Source organism: Lepidothrix coronata, unplaced genomic scaffold, assembly GCF_001604755.1.
Source record: "Lepidothrix coronata isolate B3197 unplaced genomic scaffold, Lepidothrix_coronata-1.0 Scaffold125, whole genome shotgun sequence".
Taxonomy (NCBI): Eukaryota; Metazoa; Chordata; class Aves; order Passeriformes; family Pipridae; genus Lepidothrix; species Lepidothrix coronata.
The window spans coordinates 899987-919415 of NW_016690305.1; the positions used below are offsets into that span (position 1 = coordinate 899987).

General features: G+C 49.6%; 2 protein-coding genes across 6 annotated transcripts in view; both read left to right on the forward strand.

The window, feature by feature from the left end:
* D2HGDH (D-2-hydroxyglutarate dehydrogenase) overlaps nt 1-7149 on the forward strand; it is an 8931-nt gene extending 1782 nt beyond the window's left edge. Inside the window, exons 2-9 of one of the 4 annotated variants that reach the window (XM_017826337.1) lie at nt 711-768; nt 1734-1873; nt 2315-2508; nt 3656-3824; nt 4401-4544; nt 4975-5117; nt 5263-5428; nt 6658-7149. In XM_017826337.1, coding sequence (XP_017681826.1) covers nt 711-768; nt 1734-1873; nt 2315-2508; nt 3656-3824; nt 4401-4544; nt 4975-5117; nt 5263-5428; nt 6658-6932 — 1289 coding nt within the window. In that variant the 3' untranslated portion in view covers nt 6933-7149. Of the gene's footprint in view, nt 1-710; nt 769-1733; nt 1874-2314; nt 2514-3655; nt 3825-4400; nt 4545-4974; nt 5118-5262; nt 5454-6657 lie in introns of all 4 variants that reach the window. The other 3 variants (XM_017826335.1, XM_017826336.1, XM_017826338.1) reach the window with 3 other exon arrangements.
* GAL3ST2 (galactose-3-O-sulfotransferase 2) lies at nt 7037-18619 on the forward strand. Of its 2 annotated transcripts, none has more exons than XM_017826341.1 (4): nt 7037-7141; nt 16564-16650; nt 17068-17383; nt 17469-18619. In XM_017826341.1, exons 2-4 carry the CDS (start codon nt 16607-16609, stop codon nt 18327-18329), a joined length of 1221 nt encoding a protein of 406 aa, XP_017681830.1. In that variant the 5' UTR covers nt 7037-7141; nt 16564-16606; the 3' UTR covers nt 18330-18619. The 2 variants fall into 2 exon arrangements, with proteins under 2 accessions (XP_017681830.1, XP_017681829.1); XM_017826340.1 differs by lacking the exon at nt 7037-7141 and adding an exon at nt 13001-13146.
* The last annotated feature ends 810 nt before the right edge of the window (nt 18620-19429 follow it).

Below are 19429 nucleotides of genomic sequence, written 5' to 3' on the forward strand. Positions count from 1 at the left end.
AATATAAACCCTATAACTTACTAATTAATTTTTTCAGAAACAAATTGATTCAATTAACAGTTTTGACTCAGAGAAGAATCTGGAAGCTTTGGGGAGACTTGATTGCAGCTTTCCAGTACCTGAAAGGGGCTTATAAAAAGGAGGGAGAGAGACTTTTTATATGGGCCTGGAGTGACAGGACAGGAGAACCAGAGGGCAGGGTTAGATGGGATATTGGGAAGAAATTCTTCCCTGTGAGGGTGGGTAAGCCCTGGCACAGGTTGCCCAGAGAAGCTGTGGCTGCCCCATCCCTGGAAGTGTTCAAGGCCAGGTTGGACAGGGCTTGGAGCAACCTGGGATAGTGGAAGGTGTCCCTGCCCATGGCAGGGGGTGGAGCAGGATGAGCTTTAAGGTCCCTTCCTACCCAAACCATCCTGGGATTCTGTGACTAAATAAAGCACTGTGAATTTTCTGTTGTTTCTGTCAAAGATTTCATGAGAATTTAAACCCTTTCCCATTGCCCCTACTGGAAACCAAGTCTACCTATCCACGCAAAGTTTTCACGGGGCTTTGAGGGAACGGCTGCTATTGAAGTGTTTGTTTTAAAAGTGCTTAAAATGCCTCGCAGTGGAGGGAGCACTGTTATTTCCCACCTCATGCTTTCCCACCTGTTTCTTTCTGACCCCTGCAGAGCCACAGCTTGCCTTGAGGGTCCCTTGCTTTCATTGCAGGCTGCAGCCAGCTGGTGTTGAAGCCGCAGACAACAGCAGAGGTGTCTCAGGTTCTCAGGTAACTTGCACCTCTTCTGCTGGGCTTGGTGCTGAGGAGACTCAGGCTTAGCCAGGGAGGACCTGGCAGGTGAAGGGAACTTGTAGGTGTTCAGACACCAATTCCTTAAGTATTGAAGTTGCTGAGGCTGTTTTCTGCATGACTTTTCTGCTCTGATAAATGGTTAAAATTAGGTGTTGTACAGGTACTCAGAGAGGAGCAGTCGTGTAGAAGGATTCGGGAGGGTCTGTTTGAAAAGGTAAAGAAGGTTAGATCAGAACTGGGCAGTTTGAGGATCTGTTTCATCCACGTCCCCTGGTTCACTGGATCACCGTTTGGCTGAAGAGCTAAAGCTGCAGGAACCTGCTCCTGACCGTGTTGGAACAGGCGTGTGGAGCACAGGAAAGGCAAGCAGGGCTTCTGAAGGAACTCAGGTGCTGTGGGGTTGGGAGCTCAGAGAGGATATGGTGGGTGTGCTTGGCAGGGATGTGGCAGGTGGAGCAACTGAGGCACAGGTTCACCTTTTATTGCCTACAGGGCATTCATTTCTTGGGGGGAGGAGGAGAAAGAGGGAAATTATGTCTGAAACTACTGCCAGAGGCTGTCTGTCGGAGCCCACAGAGGGAGCCAAGCTGTTAACTGAGACTGCTGCAGAAATAGCTGAGGTGTGAACAGTGAGCAGGGATTTCCAGGCAGATGTCGTGTGCCGGATGTGTAGGTGCACACAGGGCTAACCCCAGGCGTTCATTCCTTTGCTCGGTGCTGGGGAGAGTTCAGGCAGGAGTTGCACTTTATCACTTTGGCACTGAAAGTGTCCCTTTGTACCAACTTAATCTTTAATCTAAATTTAATCTAAATGCTGCTGAATTTTAAGGACCATTGAGCACTGTCATAACAGCAGACGTTCACGTGGAGGTGAAACTCCTGTGATAGACTGGATTGTGGCCTTAAAATGCATAAAATTTCAGGCAGCTTTCTTGTTCCAGGTACTGCTATGAGAAGAACCTGGCAGTGACCCCACAGGGGGGTAACACGGGCCTTGTTGGGGGCAGCGTTCCCGTCTTTGATGAGATTATTCTCTCCACTGCTCTCATGAACCGGGTCATCAGCTTTGACAAGGTGTCAGGTAAATATCACAGAGATGTGAGGCTCAGGAATGAGCCCCGGGCCTCAAAACAGGCATTATCCTGGGAACAGATAACAGCAGGATCAGCAGGGTTCAGCCCAGCATCATCATAAGGGGTGTCAGAGGTTTGTTTGGATTTGGAGTTAGGGATCAGGCTGCTGTGAGTCTTTCAGTTCAGAGAGAGAGAACAGGCAGAGATACACTTAATGTGATTGTGTTCTACCAGTCCAGAGTTGTGGGTGACCAGATGATGAGGTGATGGCAAAGCTCCCCGAGGGGTAGGACAATGCCCTGGAGAGTGCACAGACTCCTTGTGCATTTAAACTGAACCCCAGGAAGTTCTGGAGGAGGAGGTGGTTGCATCTGCTCCTACTGCTCCTGCCTCTTGGGGAGGCACCTTCTTCTCAGCCATCAGCTTGTAGCAGGGCATTTTTGTTCCAGGAATCCTTGTGTGCCAAGCTGGCTGTGTCTTGGAGAGACTCAGCGAGTACTTGGAGGAGCAGGGGTTCATCATGCCGCTCGACCTGGGAGCCAAAGGCAGTTGCCACATCGGGGGGAACATGGCCACCAACGCCGGCGGCCTGCGGCTCTTGAGATACGGCTCCCTGCGAGGGACGGTGCTGGGCCTGGAAGTGGTAAGGCGAGTACCTGGCACTTCCCTTCTCTGATTAATCCTCTGCTTCTTACTGCTTCCTGCTCCTCTGGCTATCCAAGCATGCAGAAAAGTTCCCCTCCAGGCTTCTGCTATTATCTTTTCCTCGTTGGGCTCTTTTGAGAAGGGTCGGCACGTGTCACATCTGTTACTGCGGCGGCAGCTTCCAGCTCCCACCTCTGTGCTTGCTGACAGAGGTGCTGGTGGGTGGTTTGCTAATCCAGAGGAGTGAAAAGAAGATCCTCCCCTCTATTGGGGGATCCCAGGTTACCTGCATGAAGTTGGTTCCTCTGAGCAGTCTGCTAAATCCAGGTGTCTGGAACGCTCTGCTTAATCCATCCTGCAGCACTCTTTTCTAGTGGCTGCTCACTTGGCTTTTAATAGAATCACAGGATCACAGGTTGGTTTGAGTTGGAAGGGATCTTAAAGATCATTTTAAGGCTTAAAGCCCACCCCATAATAACTGCTTTGGGTTCATTTGGCTGCTGGCTTTGTCCTAGAGCCTTTGCTGTTCCTCAGCTGTTTCTGCCCTACAGGCCTGTCCCTCAATGTGTAAAGGCTGGATTAGGGGTTCTAAAAGATTTCAGGGCTGGGGAGCAGAGCACTAATGGGAAATAAACTGGGCAGGGAACAAAAGCGTGGCTTGGTTTTACTGTGTAGGCTTAGAAGGGAGAGTGTTTGTCTTTCAGGTCAGTCCCTCTAGTGTCAAAATAGCCCTTACTAATGTGCCTTGGTTGATACTCAGCCTTGATTTCAGGCTCAAGTGACTTTACCTTATTCTGCTTAACTGTTCACTGTTTCAAGTAGTGTTTCTTGTTTCTGTTGAATACCCAGAGCTAGGGCTACAGAAAATGGCTGGTCTTCTCCACCACTGGTAGGAAAAGCAGAGCAAACTGTATCTTCTGTTATTACTTGTCCTGCTGGAAGGAGAGAAGTATGAGGGAAATACCTACTCTATCCTACTCAGGTAGGATATAGAGGGGAGGAAGAGCTGGGAATGGAGGAGCAGTGTGGGAATGGGCTGCAGCTGGTGTCCCCCTGCTCCAGGTGAGTGGCAGCTTGGTCACAGACAAGTTCATGACATCAGATTCCTACCTGGGAGCGCTGACTGGGCCTCCTTGTTCCCACAGGTGCTGGCTGATGGCTCAGCTGTGGACTGCCTGGCCTCTCTGCGCAAAGATAACACAGGCTATGACCTGAAGCAGCTCTTCATCGGATCCGAGGGGACCTTGGGAGTTATCACTGCTGTCTCCATACTCTGTCCTCAGAAACCTAAGGCTGTAAACGTGGCATTCCTAGGTAGGAGCTGATAGTAATGATTTCACACCCGAATTCAGAGGCTGGGAAGGGAAGGGGGATGGAGAGGAGAAAGCACTGCTCGGCCTGCTGAGCTGGACTGCCAGCATTGGCTGGTTCCTGGGAAATATTGTGGGGCTCTGTGCTGAAATACCTGTGCAGGTATTAAATATCTGCTGAAATAACTGCAGGGGCAGATTGCTCTGTAAGGAAAGTAGAGCCAGGAGATTAGGGCGAAGACGCAGGTAGGACAGTCCCCTCATAGACAAAGGCCTGGTCTGACAGTATCCAAAAGAGGTGAGCAGGGCAAGTCTGTGACAGAGGGAGAGGCAGCCACCATCCAAGGGCCACCAGGTGACAAGGTGGTGACAAGGCAAGGCTGGGAAGTCAAGTCTGCAGAGTCTGGATCAGCAGAGTACATGGCCAAGTACAGCTGCTTAAAAGCTGCTTCTGAGTGTCCCTCAGCAGGGACAGAGTTATTTGTGGGGAGCCTTCTGAGCCTTTTTTGTCAGAAACCTCCAAAGAGTTTTGGGGGGGGTCTGTTTTTGTTCCTGATTGCTCTCTGTGTTCTGTCTGAAGGCTGTCAGAGTTTCGCTAAGGTTCTGGAAACATTCACAACCTGCAGAGCCATGCTGGGCGAGATCCTGTCTGCTTATGAATTCATGGATGAGAAGTGCATGGAATTGGTTGAGAGACATCTCAAGCTGTCCAGCCCAGTGGCAGGTACCGGTGACATTCATGCTGTAGAAAGAGGCATTGTACTACTTGGGGATTTTTGGCCTAGTTTTAAACACTTCTTAAAAAGTTGAGTCAGTGGATTTTGAAAAGTCAGTGAGAGTGTCGGCATCCCTCATAATTTTTGTACCCAGTATTCCATTCCAAACACCTTTTATCTTTAAAGATAAGACTTTTTACTTCTGCTTGTTCCCACAAAACTTACAGTTTTCTGAAAAGTGCTGGCTAAACAAAGGGTAGAGCATGTCAGTGAAGTGCCCTACAGATAAAAGATTGCCTCTTGAGCCCCTCTTCTGCCTGGCACCAAGGAGTCTGGGCACATAATATGTGCCAAGCTTGGGAGAAGCTCCAAAACCTGCCCTAAATTCCTGTGTTTTATCCCAGGGCATCTGCTTACTCTGGTCTCCCTCACTTTCAGGCAGCCCTTTTTATGTTCTAATTGAAACTTCGGGCTCCAACTCAGCCCACGATGAAGAAAAATTGAACAACTTCCTAGAACAGGCCACGGCTTCTGGTTTGGTCACCGATGGAACTGTGGCAACGGACGATAAGAAAATAAAGGCAAGTCAGCGTTTCCTCTTCCACAAATCTCTTCAGGCTGGATTTGTATTTTTCACGGGGAAATGTTCAGACTGATGTTTGGTATAAGCAGGGAACCCAAGAGCCGCTTGGTTTATTGGTATTTCTGTGATCTTTGGTTGCTCAGGCGCTGTGGAGCCTGCGGGAGAGGATCACAGAGGCCCTCACTCACGAGGGTTACGTGTACAAGTACGACATCTCCCTGCCTGTGGGAAGGCTCTATGACCTCGTGACTGACATGAGGGCTCGGCTGGGCCAGAGTGCCAAAAGAGTGGTGGGCTACGGCCACTTGGGTACGTGGGGATGCTGGGAAAGGAGGTGATTGCCCTTCTGTGCTCCAGGCTTAGCTGTGCAGCTTCCTAGTAGTGTTAAAGTTTGGGTTTAGAGTAGTGTTCTAGATTAGTGAGAGGCGTAAACTGAGGGCTGTCAGAAGAGGAGGGTGCATCAGGATCTTTGTGTTTGAATTTCATTGCTTTCAGACTGTATTCCATACATTAATGGAAGGTTGCTGGCCTGCCAGCCAGGGACCTGGTCATTTATATCTTCTTTCTCTGTACTTTCTGTTTAAATATTTAACTTGTTCAATTGGACCATCAATTTGGTTAATGTGCTTAGACATATTTGGCAGGTAAACTCTTTTTTGTCCGAAGTGATTAGTCCTACTGGAAATGAATTGTTTGTGAGCCATTAACCTTCCAACAGAGAGTATAAAGATACTGCAGAGAAAGGCTGATACATTTGTCATCATGCTGGGAAACTAATCTGATTTTACAAGCAGGTAAATTGGTCGCTGAGCAGAGCTGTTCTGTTGTACAAAAAAGTACAGAACACTCTTGAGCACACTTGATTAGGGATGATTTGAAAGACACGTTGCATAACAAAGGCTCCCTGTGGCGGTTCTTGGTATTGAGGATTAAGCTGTGTGCAAGTGAGGGTTTGCTGGGTTGCAGGAAGAGGATCTGGAGGGAGGAGGATGAGTAAGTTTTGTTTATCTGTGTGTGTTTTATCTTCAGAGTACCCAGCAGCTCTGTGCTTAATCAAATACCATCACACAGTGGCAAAAGGAGAAACTGTTCTGCTTTCTTTGTTTCTGTTGACACGGTGCCAAAGTGCATTTAGAGCACTGCACAAACATAATAGGGAGAGAAAAAGTGATGAAGGGCCATGTTAAAACCTAATGATCATTTCGAAATGCTCTTGGGGAAGTCTTTGACACGGCATCACAGTGGTGGCACAATAATTGATGCAGCACAGTGGGAATTTTAAAATCACAAAAGTCGGAGTTTGAAAGTAGCATAACTCAAATATTGGAGTGGAAGCATGGAAAAACAAAGATCCAGTTTGAATTACTTGTGCACAGAGAGGCTGATGTTTTGTGGGACAGCGAGCTTGTCCTTTTTATACAGCTTGCAGACTAACAGAGGCCCCATTGTTTGAGTATGTGGAGGAGCCAGGAATGAGTATCCATTGCAGGGCCACCAAGTTTTTCTTCCAGACCCACCTCTGCGATGTTTTCTTCCAGGAGACGGGAACTTGCACTTGAACATCACGGCGGAGTCCTACAGCCATTCCCTGCTGGATGCCATCGAGCCCTTCGTGTACGAGTGGACTGCGAGGTGCAGTGGGAGCATCAGCGCCGAGCACGGGCTGGGCTTCAAGAAGAAGCAGTTCATTCAGTACAGCAAACCCAGCGAGGCAGTGGCGCTCATGCAGCGCTTCAAAGCCATGCTGGACCCCAAAGGGATCCTCAACCCCTACAAGACGCTGCCCTCGGCTCCCGAGAGCAGCACGCGCTGAGGGGCCAGCGGAGGGTGGCCCAGTACCTGCACTTTAGCCATAAACACACCGGTGCATCAGTAGGCACGTGGAGTACTCCGTGTTTGATTTCTTTATTGGGGTGGAACAAGTAAAGGATCATGGTTGCTCTTTTCAGGGGTGCCTGCTCTTGCTGAAGAACACACTACCGTGCTTCCTGTTTAATCTGAACACTGAAACCAAACGTGCAGGTACTGTGTCTGGGTACCCAGCTCTCTGCATTCGCTCTGATTTTTCAGTGACACCAACCAGAGGAGGCATTTTCTCACTTGGGGTGTGCAAGTGAAGCATCAGAGACACAGCAGAGCCTGTGGATGCGAATCTTCCAAGTGAAGATGTTGCTCCTCCTAGCTTGTTTTATGTAATACACTTATCCCAAAGCCCATAACAGCATCAGGTTATGGCCTCTTTAGTGATGCCAACTCCAGGCTGTCTCAAATAGGCATCAGTGTTGTCCCACATACGGGTTTGCAGTCCTGGAAAGACTGGCCAGAGAAGTGAGGGTGCCTGGAGACCCAGCTTCTCGGGTTTATCAACTGGAGGAGAAATGTCAGCAGCCAGGGTGAGGGAGGGGACCCCAGGACATCTGTCTGGCTGGGGGAGGCTGTAGGCATGCCTTGACTTCTAGTCTGTCCTTGACAGCAAGTCATGATTTGCTCTCACAGAGAGATGTAAAATTAACCCTCCCAACCAGGCTGGATAGAGATAATAACAGTGATGTTATAATCACCCAGAGGGATAATCCAAAAGGATGGTGCTTGGAGCAGCCTGGTCTAATGGAAGGTGTCCCTGCCCATGGCAGGGTGGTAGAACAAGATAAGCTTTAAGTTCCTTCCAATCCAAAGTATCCTGGGATTCCAAGATGGGAGTTCTGCAGACTCTGGAGGAACAACAGGCCTTGCAGAGGGATCTGGATAGATGGACCATTGGGTAGCTGTCAGTGGCGTGAAATTTAACAAGTCCAAGTGCCAGATTTTGTGCCCAAGACCAAGTGACGCTGAGCACAAGTATACGCTGGGAAAGGAACAGCTGGGAAGCAGCCCTGCAGAAAGGATCTGGGGATGCTGGTTGGCAGCAGCTCAGTAGGAACCAGTGGTAGCCAGGAGGGCAAAAGGCATCCTGGGGGCATCTCACATGGCACAACCAGCAGGGCAGGAGAGGGGATGGTCCCACTGTGCTCAGCACTAGTGTGGCCTCACCTGGAGCCCTGTGTGCCAGGGTGGGCCCCATCATTAAAGATGATGTGAAGGTACTTGAATGTGTCCAGAGAAGGACAACCATGCTGGTGCCAGGGCTGGAAGACGTGTCCTGGGAGGAGGCTGAGGGCTCTGGGTTTGTCTGGTTTGGACAGAAGGAGGCTGAGGGGCGACCTCATCACTCTCTGCAGCCTCCTGAGGAGGGGACGTGGAGAGGGAGGTGCTGATCTGATGGGAACGGCTCAAAGCTGTGCCAGGGGAGGTTCAGACTGGACATTACAGAGCAAATAATCAAATACTGCAACAGGCTTCCTGGAGAGGTGGTTGATGCCCCCAGACTGTCAGTGTTCCAGAGGAATCTGGACAATGCTGTAACTTTAGGACAGCCCTGAACTGGTCAGGCAGTTGGACCAGGTGATTATCGTAGGTCCCTTCCAGCTGGACTGTTCTGTTCTAACGTGGTGGGTTTTGTTGGTTTGGGGTTTTGGTTTTGTTTGCTACAGCCTGTTTTGAAATAACAGAAGAGATCGTAATTTATGGTTTGTTGTACAAAACCACATTGTCACCCTTCCACTACAGATGGCAGTGAGTCATCTGGTCTGCTTGGTGCTGGCTTGTCATATCCGCACTTACCAACACCTGTCACTCTTAAGCCAGGTTCTTGTTGTATCCAAATGAAGGTGATGATTGGGAAGAGCCTAGGGATTTGCCAAAAGTAAATAACCTGATCACTTTCTACAACAAAATGACACTTTCTGTCAACATGGGTGCAGCTAATGAATCCAAGCAGAGACAGATGTTGTCCAGGCAGCTCTACCTCATAACTTTATTACCCCATATATACATTTTTTTACCCCATGTATATAGAGGACATCAAGGCAAGCCAGATGTTTCTTATCCCCACACATGCCCACGTGACTGCTTTCATTCACAAAGAACAACTATGCCTCAAGGGGCCTTCCAGCTTGACCTTGTGATTCTTTTCACACACACTAATCTTAGCTCTGGCTAGCTTAGGACCAGAATACTTTTGCTTTAGTATTTTCTTCTTTTATCATCCAGGTGGACGGTGGTGTCTGTCTAGCTGCCCCTACACGTGGGGAAAGCCCTACACGTGGGTGTCAGCAAAGCCTTTGATGCTCTTTCCCACAGTCTTGTCCGGGGTGGGCAGGGGTTTGAGCGGCCTGGTCCGGTGGAAGGTGTTCCCTTGCCCATGGCAGGGGGGTCGGAACGAGGCGAGCTCCCAACTCAAACCATCCTATGATTCTGTGATTCTCCTGGACAAGCTGGCAAGGCACAGAGCAGCTGCCTGGGCTGTGGGACAGGTCAGAAGCTGGCTGTGCTCAAAGGGTGCTCATTGGTGGTTTTTACTCCCATGTACTGGTTTGGGAAGCCTTGCTGGATGCCATGAGGGTAGGACACAGTAGCTCTATTCTCTGCTAGCTGCTTTTCAGTGATTTTTGGCTCCTTTGCAGAGCAGTGACATAAAAGTTCCATCCAGAGCCTTTTCCTTGGAAGAGGAATCATCCTGGGGAGTCAGTTTTCTTCTGTTTTAGCCCAGAACACAATCTCTACAACGCTGGGAGCTGTTGGATTGCATTAAGGATGCTGGCTTATGCTCAGCACCGTGTTGCAAACACCCTTCCCAATACAATTCTAAGATCACACCTCTCTCAGCTTGGCCACATGGATGCTTTTGACAGGAATACCTCCGTGTCTTACGTGGCCTGCCAGTATCTAGTCCTGCCCTCCTTCAACTCTTTCTCTCTGCTATGGGACACTCCCCACCTCTCCATTCCTCAGGACCCAGTTAGAGAGGAGCTGATCGACCTCTTCTTGGGTGAAGCAGAGTGAACAATGCCGTCATTAGCAAAAAGGAAGAATTTCTCCACAAAAAGAGTTAGACATCAGAAGGGGTTGCCCAGGGAGGTGGTGGAGTCCCCATGCCTGGAGGTGTCCAAGGAATGACAAGGAATGAGCACTCAGTGCTCAGGTCTGGTTGACAAGGTGGGCATCAGGCACAGATTGGACTCGATGACCTTGGAGGTCTTTTCCAACCTAAATGATTCTAGAATCCTGTGGTTCTGTGAAGAAGGAGACAGCCCATGGAACACAGTCAGCCTGTGCTGCTTGCATGTGGGGTGATGCAAAAATATGAACAGTCTATGATGTTTTTGAGGGAAAAATATGCAGGATTTGCTTTCTGCTAGGATAAGCTGATGCAGCTCGTTCTTTCCAAATCAGACTGTTTATATTCTCTGCCTTTTTCCTACACCATTCTTTCTCTTTTTTCCCCCAAACTACTGACCATCACTGTTTAAAATGCAGGCTTTCCACGTGAAAGGCTCTTTTTGGGAAGCAGAACTTTCCATACTCCTGCTTTTCAGCTACATATGGAGAGAGTGCTCGGGAGGGAGTCAAGGCTGACACACAACCTAGTGCTGTGGCCAGGGAAGTTCTGGCGCAGCTCCACTTAACCATCTTCCTTACACATGAAGATCCTAAAGCTCCATGTAAGTTTTACTGTTTCACTAAACCATAGAGCAGTTCCCTGAGGGAATAGAAGGGAGGAGTTATTGTAGGGTAATTTTACAGGAGCTTTCCTAGACCTTAAACACCAGCATTACTCTCCTGTTCCATGTTCTCAATGATGCTTTCAAATAGTGGTGCACTGTTGTACGGGGGGAGAGACAGGGTGGGTACATGTGTGTGTATTTTTACAAAGAATCAGGGACTTCTTTTCCAAAATTCTATATTTTTCTGGGACAGATTTGAATGTTAGGATGATGTGGATTCTCCACACTTTGGAGCAGTGGTCTTCTGGCACAGTGAGGAAGCACTTGGCTCTCTGTACTGCTTTTGCCTCTCTCTCTGTACTGGTTTTTGGCTGGGATAGAGTTAATTTTCTTCACAGTAGCTGGTCTGGGGCTCTGTTTAGAGCAGTGGTGGAAGCACTGGGATGTTGTAGCTGTTGCTGAGTGGTGCTTGCACAGTGTGGAGGTTTTTTGTGCTCCTCACCCTGCACCCCCTGTGAGGGGCTGGGGTGTGCAAGGAGCTGGGAGGGGCCACGACTGACCCCGCCTGACCCCCGGGATATCCCACCTGTAGGATGCCATGCTCAGTAATAAAAGCTGAGGAAGAAGGAGGAAGGAGGGCATTCCCAAGTCACCTTTACACATGATGGAGCCCAGCTCTCCAGGAATAGGAAGCTTTGCTTCCCTTTATCACAACCCATGAATTTTTGCACATTCACCCCTCTGATTGTCCCCATCCCACTGTGGGGGTACGAGCGAGCGGCTGCACGGGGCTGAGCCCCCCCAGGGACTGCCCCCCAACGTGGAGCAGAGCCAGTCTGGAGCTGTGAATCCAGTGCCCCAGCTCACTAATCCTGCATCAGCTGGCTGACCTTCACTGCCCTGGTCTCCGAGCAGCCCACTCCCATATGAAATCAAATATTCCTGCCTGGCATCGGTTTGGGTTTTTTTTGGCATAACGAAACCTAATGATTCGTGTGCAACAGCCCAGGAGAGAGCGATGAATAAATTGTAAAAGTGCAAAAAATGGGTTTTTGTGATCCATGGGCTGGACCAGCTCCTGAGCGAGAAGGGGCACAGCTGACGTGTAATGTAACAAGAGAAAGAGGTCGATGAAATGGACCCCCCTTGCCAGCAGCAGCAGGTGCTGTGCCAAGAGTAACCCTAGAAATTCTCCGTAAAAGAGCACATTGACTCGTGTTCAAGCAAGAAACTCGGGGAAAGCAACCTTACACCTTGCTAATCTCTGATCTTGGTAAGCACTGGGGTTGGGGCTGGCCTGGGGAAGCTGTGATTTAAAAGAAAATGCTGAGGTTTTGGGCACTCTGAAGACAGAGCACCATGGGTGAAGGAGTTCTGAGGACTTGGCTGTTGGTGGGGCAGGTTGGGACACAGCATACGAGGTTTGGAAAGGTGACACTGTGGGTGGGGAGGGAAAGGGGACCACCAGGAGATGCATGGAATGTGGCATGGCCATAAAAGACAAAAAGCAACAACTTAATCCCCCCTGATCCAGGCTGGGAGATGTGGCTACACTCTTGCCCAAATGAGGACAGCATTGGCTTCATCTCTGTGTAGGGAAGAGGGAGATGACTCCACTTCCAGACCTGCAGGACAAATCCTGCTCTCACCAGGGCAATTTGCAGCTGTCAAACCCACTTTGTCTAGTGCTGGTGTACAGCAGCCTCGGTGGAATTTTAAATTCCTGCATAATGCAGGTTGTAATGGTAGTTAGCACCAAGAAGTAATTTTGCAAACAAACCATAAAATAAGGCCCGATTTTGGGCAAGAGCTCTCCCCCCACCAAGGCCTGGATACAGCCAAGTGTCTAAGCCCTTAACCTCCAGCTACAATAATTCCATTTTTACCAAAAAGTGGGAAGTCTAAATGTTTTAAGAGGAATTTTCAGTAGGTGAGCACCATTCCTGTTTTGCTGATGTCCCTAATTTCGTCTTACCGAATGTGTCTGGCAGGGAATTACAGTCCCAACCCACTGTGCAAGAAGCAGAGGAAAGGCACAGCAGGGGCTGTGACATTCAGGGTCACAAAGGGACCAGTGCCCTCCACCAGCCCCACACCACCAGCACCCTGCCTGGATCCCGCTGTGAGCCCCCCCCACCTGCAGCCAGGAGAGAGGGTGGTCCCCACTAAGGGGTCCCTGCCAAACCTTTCCTTCCCTGCAAAGCTGTTGCAAATGCTGTGTCCCGGGGCAGCTTATTATACCTCTGTTGATGTCCCGCCACACCAGCGCTTTCCATGGCTTATTAATTAACTCCCACCCACTCTGTGAAACACACCTAGCCCCTCCCTGTGTCCTCACCTACCCATTTATAGCCGGGAGGGGATGCTAGAAATAGGTACATGGGCACTAAGAGGCAGAGGAGATGAAAAGGGTACTGGAATCGATTTGCAAATGAGACATTTCCCAGCTGGAAGGAGCATGAAAAGCCCTGGGTGCACTCCAAGGTAAGGGCAGAGGGAGCCGAGTGCTTGGGGTGCCGAATTAAAACTCGCTTTGCGGGAAGTTCTGCTTCAGGTAATCCCTGGAAGTTGTTAATAACCTATAGACTTAGTTCCAGTTCGCTCCAGTGTAAGGGATTAATTTTGCCACGAATATTTCTTTCCGGTGTTCCAGGTCTTTTAATTTGAAAGAACCTTGTGAAGTTGACGCAGAGGTCTGTTATTTTCTGCTTAAGCCAAAGCAACAAGGAGGTTGCCCCAAGCCTTAAAGCATCCGTAGCGGCACCTCCAGGAGAGGCAGTTTCCCATGTTTTCTTCACAGCTGGGAGATGGCACAGCACGGGTTGGAAAGGCAAGTGGAGCCACCGGCGCCAGCCCTGCCGAGTGCTCCGCAAGATTTTTGGCTTCTTAGAAGAACTGTGTATTTCCACAGTCAGCTCCCAGGTGCTTCCTCCAAGGGCTCCCAGGCTGGTTGCGTGTCACGGATGCTTAGGTAACTTCAGCGCGGTGTTCGAGTTGGGGCTTTCTCTCTTGAGCTTTGCTTTGCCAGATCTTGGAGGTCTTTTCCAGCCTAAATGATTCCGTGATTCTGTTCGGGTCAGAGACTTTCAGTGTTGTGACAAAGGGTGGGGTGTATGACACTAAGGGAACAGTCTTTAAGGCTCTCACAGAGGTGTGCCAGGGTGGTGGGAGCCTAACAGGGGGTGAAACCCCAGTGCAGGTTTGCAGGACGTAGAATCATAGAAAATCCTGAGCTGGAAGGAACCCACAGGGATCCACCTACTGGCCCTGCAGAGGATAACCCAAAAAATCATACCATGTGCCTGAGAGCATTGTCCAAAATCTTGATATTCTCATAACTTCCATGAGGTGTATTTGAAGAATATAGAGCTTGAAATGTAATCGTTGTTCTCTGCAGACTTTCAAGGAGTTGTCATGTCTTACTCACCTGTCACTGGAAGCAAGGTCTGGTAGCAAATCCCACACTGGTCCTGTGCTGTTTTCTGGCAGAGCAGTGGCACTGTGTTTAAAACAGGATGTGTATGCTCTGGGTAAAGGTCCTACACAGTTTCTATCAGTAAAAACCCTGAATCATTTCAACAGCTCACTTGTTTACAAGAACAAGGTCTGCAGGAATGTTGGAGATTTGTCATAAGAATGCATCATTTGTCATCCCCAGGACAAGAAGCCTGTTATTTCTGTGCATCCTGGCACCTCCATGGACCACGTGCCACAGAAATCAGTCACTCTTGCTCCTTAAAACCGCCGTGGTTTTGGCCTAGGTAATTTGGACCTTTATCCCCACTGTGTCTCCAGATGCAGAATCCAGCTGTTGTTTGGTTTTGGGCTGACAAAACAGGTCTGTTGGGAGCATTCAGTTAGGCTGGAGATAAACTCACTGTCTGGAGATTTGAAGGCAGGAAGGCACTTTGTAATCCTTTATTTAAGTAAATAATTGTTAAAATATCGTGGGATTCCTTAAGGTGATTGGATGCAGAGGTCTACAGAGCCTGTCTTCTTGCAGCAGGAGGGGCTGCTAGTCCTTCTAGAGCATGTTGTGAGCCTGACCTGCCTTCAGGATGATTTTGGGTGTATGCGATTTGTTTGCCCCATAAGACATCAGTCAGAGTCCATTCTGGGGACGCCACCCAAACAAATAAATGGACCGTTGTCCTTGTCGCTGATAATGTCGGGACTTAGTCCAGGTGTAAGGTGAACAGGAAGCTGTTTATTGCTCTCAAGTGTTTCTTTTATACTCTTTGTACACTATTGTGCCACAACACAATTGGTCAAAAGTCTCAAGCATAAAAAACTGTAGACACTGCACACACTCCTATTGGTGACACTGAAGACACTGTGCATGCTGTGACATGCTATTGGTGACACTGTACACATTTTGATTGGTGACCTTTGGTCTGGGCTGCATTACCTTTGTTCCGTCTGGCATCACAGTAAATATTTCCTAAAAGTTGTTTAAATTCCTCATCACTAACTGCCAGGCTGCTGACAGGTTCTCTGTCAACCCCGACAGACCGTTATGGCACTAATTGCACATAAGAAAAGGTGCAAAAGGAGGACATTGCCAGACCAGCTCAGGGTGGTGGAAAACTATTGCACCAGCAACATCTTTCAGTTTAAATGAAAGACCAAGAAGATTGGCAGGGGCTGCATGTGGCTGATGTGAGCCTGCTTGCTGCCTGTGGGCCCCTCTGCCTTCCTTCTCCCATCCCATCTCCAAGGATAGGGGATTGTCCCACTCCTGCCCCCCAACAAACCTGGGACCAAAACTGAGGAAATCCTGATGAAATCTTGCCTGCAGCAATGTCTTGAAACTATTCCTGCAGAAGCTGTGCTGTAAATTCCTGTCAGAGGTTGGTACCAGCTGTGGCTGAGGGTGTTCTCTGGCTTTGGGAAGGGCTCTTGGAGAAAGGTTTGGAGCCTTGCTTGCTCCCTTGGGAGAGTGGGAACCATGAGTGCGACCATACCATGCTGTAAATTGGGATTATATCTTCCCAAAACAACTTAAAGCCGTATCTAGTGCATTTTGGGAATGGTGGCTGAAAACATGGAATTCACAATGAGTTAAAACATCAGAGAAGTCAGATCAAGCTTGGTGATGAAAAATTCCTTTCTGGTGGGCGTCACACCTTCAGAAGGTCCTCTTTGTGTCCCAGCAGGACACTGGTGATGATCGTGGTATCACAGGATGGTTTTGCTTGGAAGGGACCTTAAAGACCCCCTGGAGTCATTCCAACCCCCTGCCACAGGCAAGGACACTTTGATACATGGTGGTTGCCTAATTAGTGCTGGAAAACATTCTCCCCCTCATTGTTACCCAGCCCTTCCATTTCAAAGTGGGGTGTAATTAATCATTACAAACCAAACCTTGTTTGGTTATTAATTGATTGTCTGACTTGAAAAATCTCAGTTATACTGAAAAAAAACCCTCCATTTAGTGTTTCTTTGTGTTCCCCATCTTCTGGAGTGATGCGATTACAGGAGCTGCTCAGGTTTCTCACCAGGAAAGTCTTTATAGCCCTACAAAGGGCTCGTTTTCTAGTGAATAATCTGGGAGTTTGAATAGTGAATAAGCTCTAAAGCCCCAGAAAAGCAAAACAAAAGCAAAACAAAAGGCAGCATAGCAGAGTGGAAGGCTGTTGGAAAAGCTTAGGCTCTGCCTGAAGCACACTGTGTCTTGCCAAAAGCCAAAATTAGAAGAATAATAGTGAAAATGCAATTTCTCACTGTCTTGTCTCTAACACCAGAGCTGCTGACACAGCTGGGGGTGCCAAAGGTGGCTGCCACCACTGAGACCTAAAACTGTGCTCCCAGGAATTAAAATTCCCAAGGGCAAGACGCAAAGTTTGGTGGTTCAGGGAAGGACTATCAGATAAAAATCCACTGAAACTCTTCTTTTTCCAGGCATACCAGATGTCTCATCATTTCCAGCCTTTTGCTGGGGCTCATGCTCCTGTCAGGATTCTTCCATGTGAAGGATAAGGATTACAGGTAAGTGCAGCAGAAGCAAGGCTCTGTGTGCCCAGGCAGCCACGACCTAACTGTGACACCTGATTCAGCTCTCATGAGGCTTAGGCTAATACTGGAAGGGCAGTGTCCCCAAAATAAGGGCTAGGTCCATGTTTGGGTGGGTAAGGAATCAAATTAGCCAAAATGCAAGCCTTCAGGGCAAAATCAGCTGGGTAGGGAATGAAAAAGGGATTGAGCTGAAGCCTTTGGGTAAGGGAGAAACAGGAGAGAGAGAGAACTCTTGACATCTACGCTGGAGGGATGGGGCTGGTTTGGGTGCAGCCTTGCACCAGCTGGAGGTGTGGTGTCAGAGGAACCCCTGGGTTTGGCTGTGCAAGGTCTCAGAGATGGGGTGCAGCACCAGAGAGGCCACTTGCTCCATCTGTCACCTTCCTGCAGAATCTTCAACAGCCAGGAGGACCAAACTGTCACCTTCCTGCAGAATCTCAAACAGCCACTGCTGACCCCTCCCACACCATGCCCTGCCAAGAAAAACGTCATGTTCCTCAAGACCCACAAGACAGCCAGCAGCACCGTGCTCAACATCATGTTCAGGTTTGCAGAGAGGTACAACCTCACCGTCGCCCTCCCTGCTGGCCAGCTCTTCCACCTCGGCTACCCGAGGAATTTCATGGCCCACTTTGTGGAGGATTTTGAAGCCATAGGCCAAAACTACAACATCATGTGCAACCACCTGCGGTTTAACCCCTCGGAGGTAAGAAAGAGCCACAACACCTGCGGAGAAACCTGGCTGGGACAGCAGTGCCTCTGGAATAACCTCTTCTTCCTCCCACAAATAGGTGCAAAAGGTGATGGCACCCAACACCTTCTACTTCTCCATCCTGAGGAACCCCATTCCTCTGATGGAGTCTTCCTACATCTACTTCAAGAACAATGTCCCTGCCTTCAGGAACTCCAAGGACGTGAACGAGTTCCTGGCATCACCCACGAGGTATTACCACCCAGCAGATTACAGGCAGAACATCCAAGCCAGGAATATGATGTGGTTTGACTTTGGCTATGACAACAACGCGGAGGACGACACAAAGTACACCCAGGCCATCCTCGAGGAGATCGAGCAGAACTTCCACCTCATCCTTATAGCAGACTACTTTGATGAGTCCATGATCCTCTTGAAGCACACTTTGTGCTGGGATCTGGATGACGTGATTTACTTCAAGCTCAATTCCAGAAGTCAGGACACTGTCCAGACTTTGACTCCGGAAAGTGAGGAGCGGATAAAAGCGTGGTGCTCGCTGGACTGGAAGCTCTACCTGCACTTCAACCAGAGCTTCTGGAGGAGAATTGAGGAGACCATAGGGCTGGAGGTGCTGGAGAAAGAGGTGGATCACCTGCGAACCAGACAGAAGGAGCTCACGGAGACCTGTCTCTTGGAGCAGGAGCCAGTGGGGAAGGATCACATCAGGAACAAAGCTCTCCAGCCTTACCAATCAGGGGCTGCAAATATCCTGGGGTACAACCTCAGACAGGACTTGGACAACAGGACTCTGAGAACCTGCCAGAGAATGGTCATTCCAGAGCTCCAGTACACGTCCTACCTTTACACTGTCCAACACCCGCACAAGAAGGGGAAGGAGCTGGGGTTGCCATTGCTGTGGACCAGACCCCAGGAGAGGATGCAGCTCCCAAATACCAACTAGGACACATGACAACCCACTGTGGCTTCCCGCTGCTTTGCATCACCCCATGTCTGGCATGTGACTGACCCACACAAGACAGGACTCTTGTGCATGGGGGGAGGCAGTGGGGGCTTTGTTCAGGGTCACCGAGTTGGTGGTTGGTCCCTTTTTGGGGACCTTGAGCCAAAGGCTCTGCATTGGTCAGATCCTGTGTGATCCTTCCTGCCTGCTCCCAGCTGGGGAGTGCTGGGCAGGCTGCAGCTGGCATAGACATTCCAGCTTCTTAATCATTAATTACAGGTGTGATCATTTGCCTGCTTTAATTTCATTTGATATCCGTCACTACATCCAACCTGGTCACAGCTCACTGGAGCAAGTCCTGATTTTTTGGGTTTAGGGGAGGGGGAGGGAGACAAGGAGAGCGCAACGAGGGGATGCAGCTCTCAAAGGAGAAGGAGACGTGTTGGATGTCCCATCCAGCAGCATCCATGCTCAACGAGGAGTAACCACCATGCAGTGTGGGGCTGCCTTCGGGATGGGAGTCCCAAGCATCTGTCCCAAAGCCAGGCATGCTGACTGGCTGCCTTTCTCCGTGGCATGTGAGATGTTCCTTTCACCTGTGTCACGAGGTGTGGCAGCCTCTGCCCCACGTGGTGCTCCTCTGGGAGGACGTTTTGTGGCTTTGCCCCTCTCTCTTGTGTGAGGGTCTGTGGGCAGGGAAGGTCCTTTCGGATCAGCATTCCTGAAGGCCTTTACCAGCATAAGGTTTGTTGGGTCTCCCCTTGCTGCATTGGCCGAACTCTCCAGCACAGATTAGGAGGGGACGGGGTGAGGCACTGCTTTGGGCACGCTGGTGCCATCCAGGTCCCCACTGCCACCCCTGCTAGTGCAAGCAGGAGACACCAGCTCAGCTTCTAAGTTTATTGGCACTGTTGGCACCAAGGGGTGTGTTGGGAACGGTGACGAGCAGTCACCACATCCACGAGGCTGGTGCTGCCACAATGACCGACGTTCCTTGCACTGCCACAGCAGCAGGGCCACAGGTGGCAGGATGGGGAGGATGGATCTGGGGTTGCTTGGCTGGCAGCATTGCCTCAGGGCAACACTGAAGCTGTGGGGCA

Bases quoted from the DNA above. Each gene is read 5' to 3' on its own strand.
- GAL3ST2 (XM_017826340.1), top strand. From the start codon at position 13,025: ATGCTAGAAATAGGTACATGGGCACTAAGAGGCAGAGGAGATGAAAAG. The intron at 16,651-17,067 runs GTAAGTGCAGCA...ACCTTCCTGCAG, and splicing joins GTGAAGGATAAGGATTACAG to AATCTTCAACAGCCAGGAGG. The intron at 17,384-17,468 runs GTAAGAAAGAGC...TCCCACAAATAG, and splicing joins TGCGGTTTAACCCCTCGGAG to GTGCAAAAGGTGATGGCACC.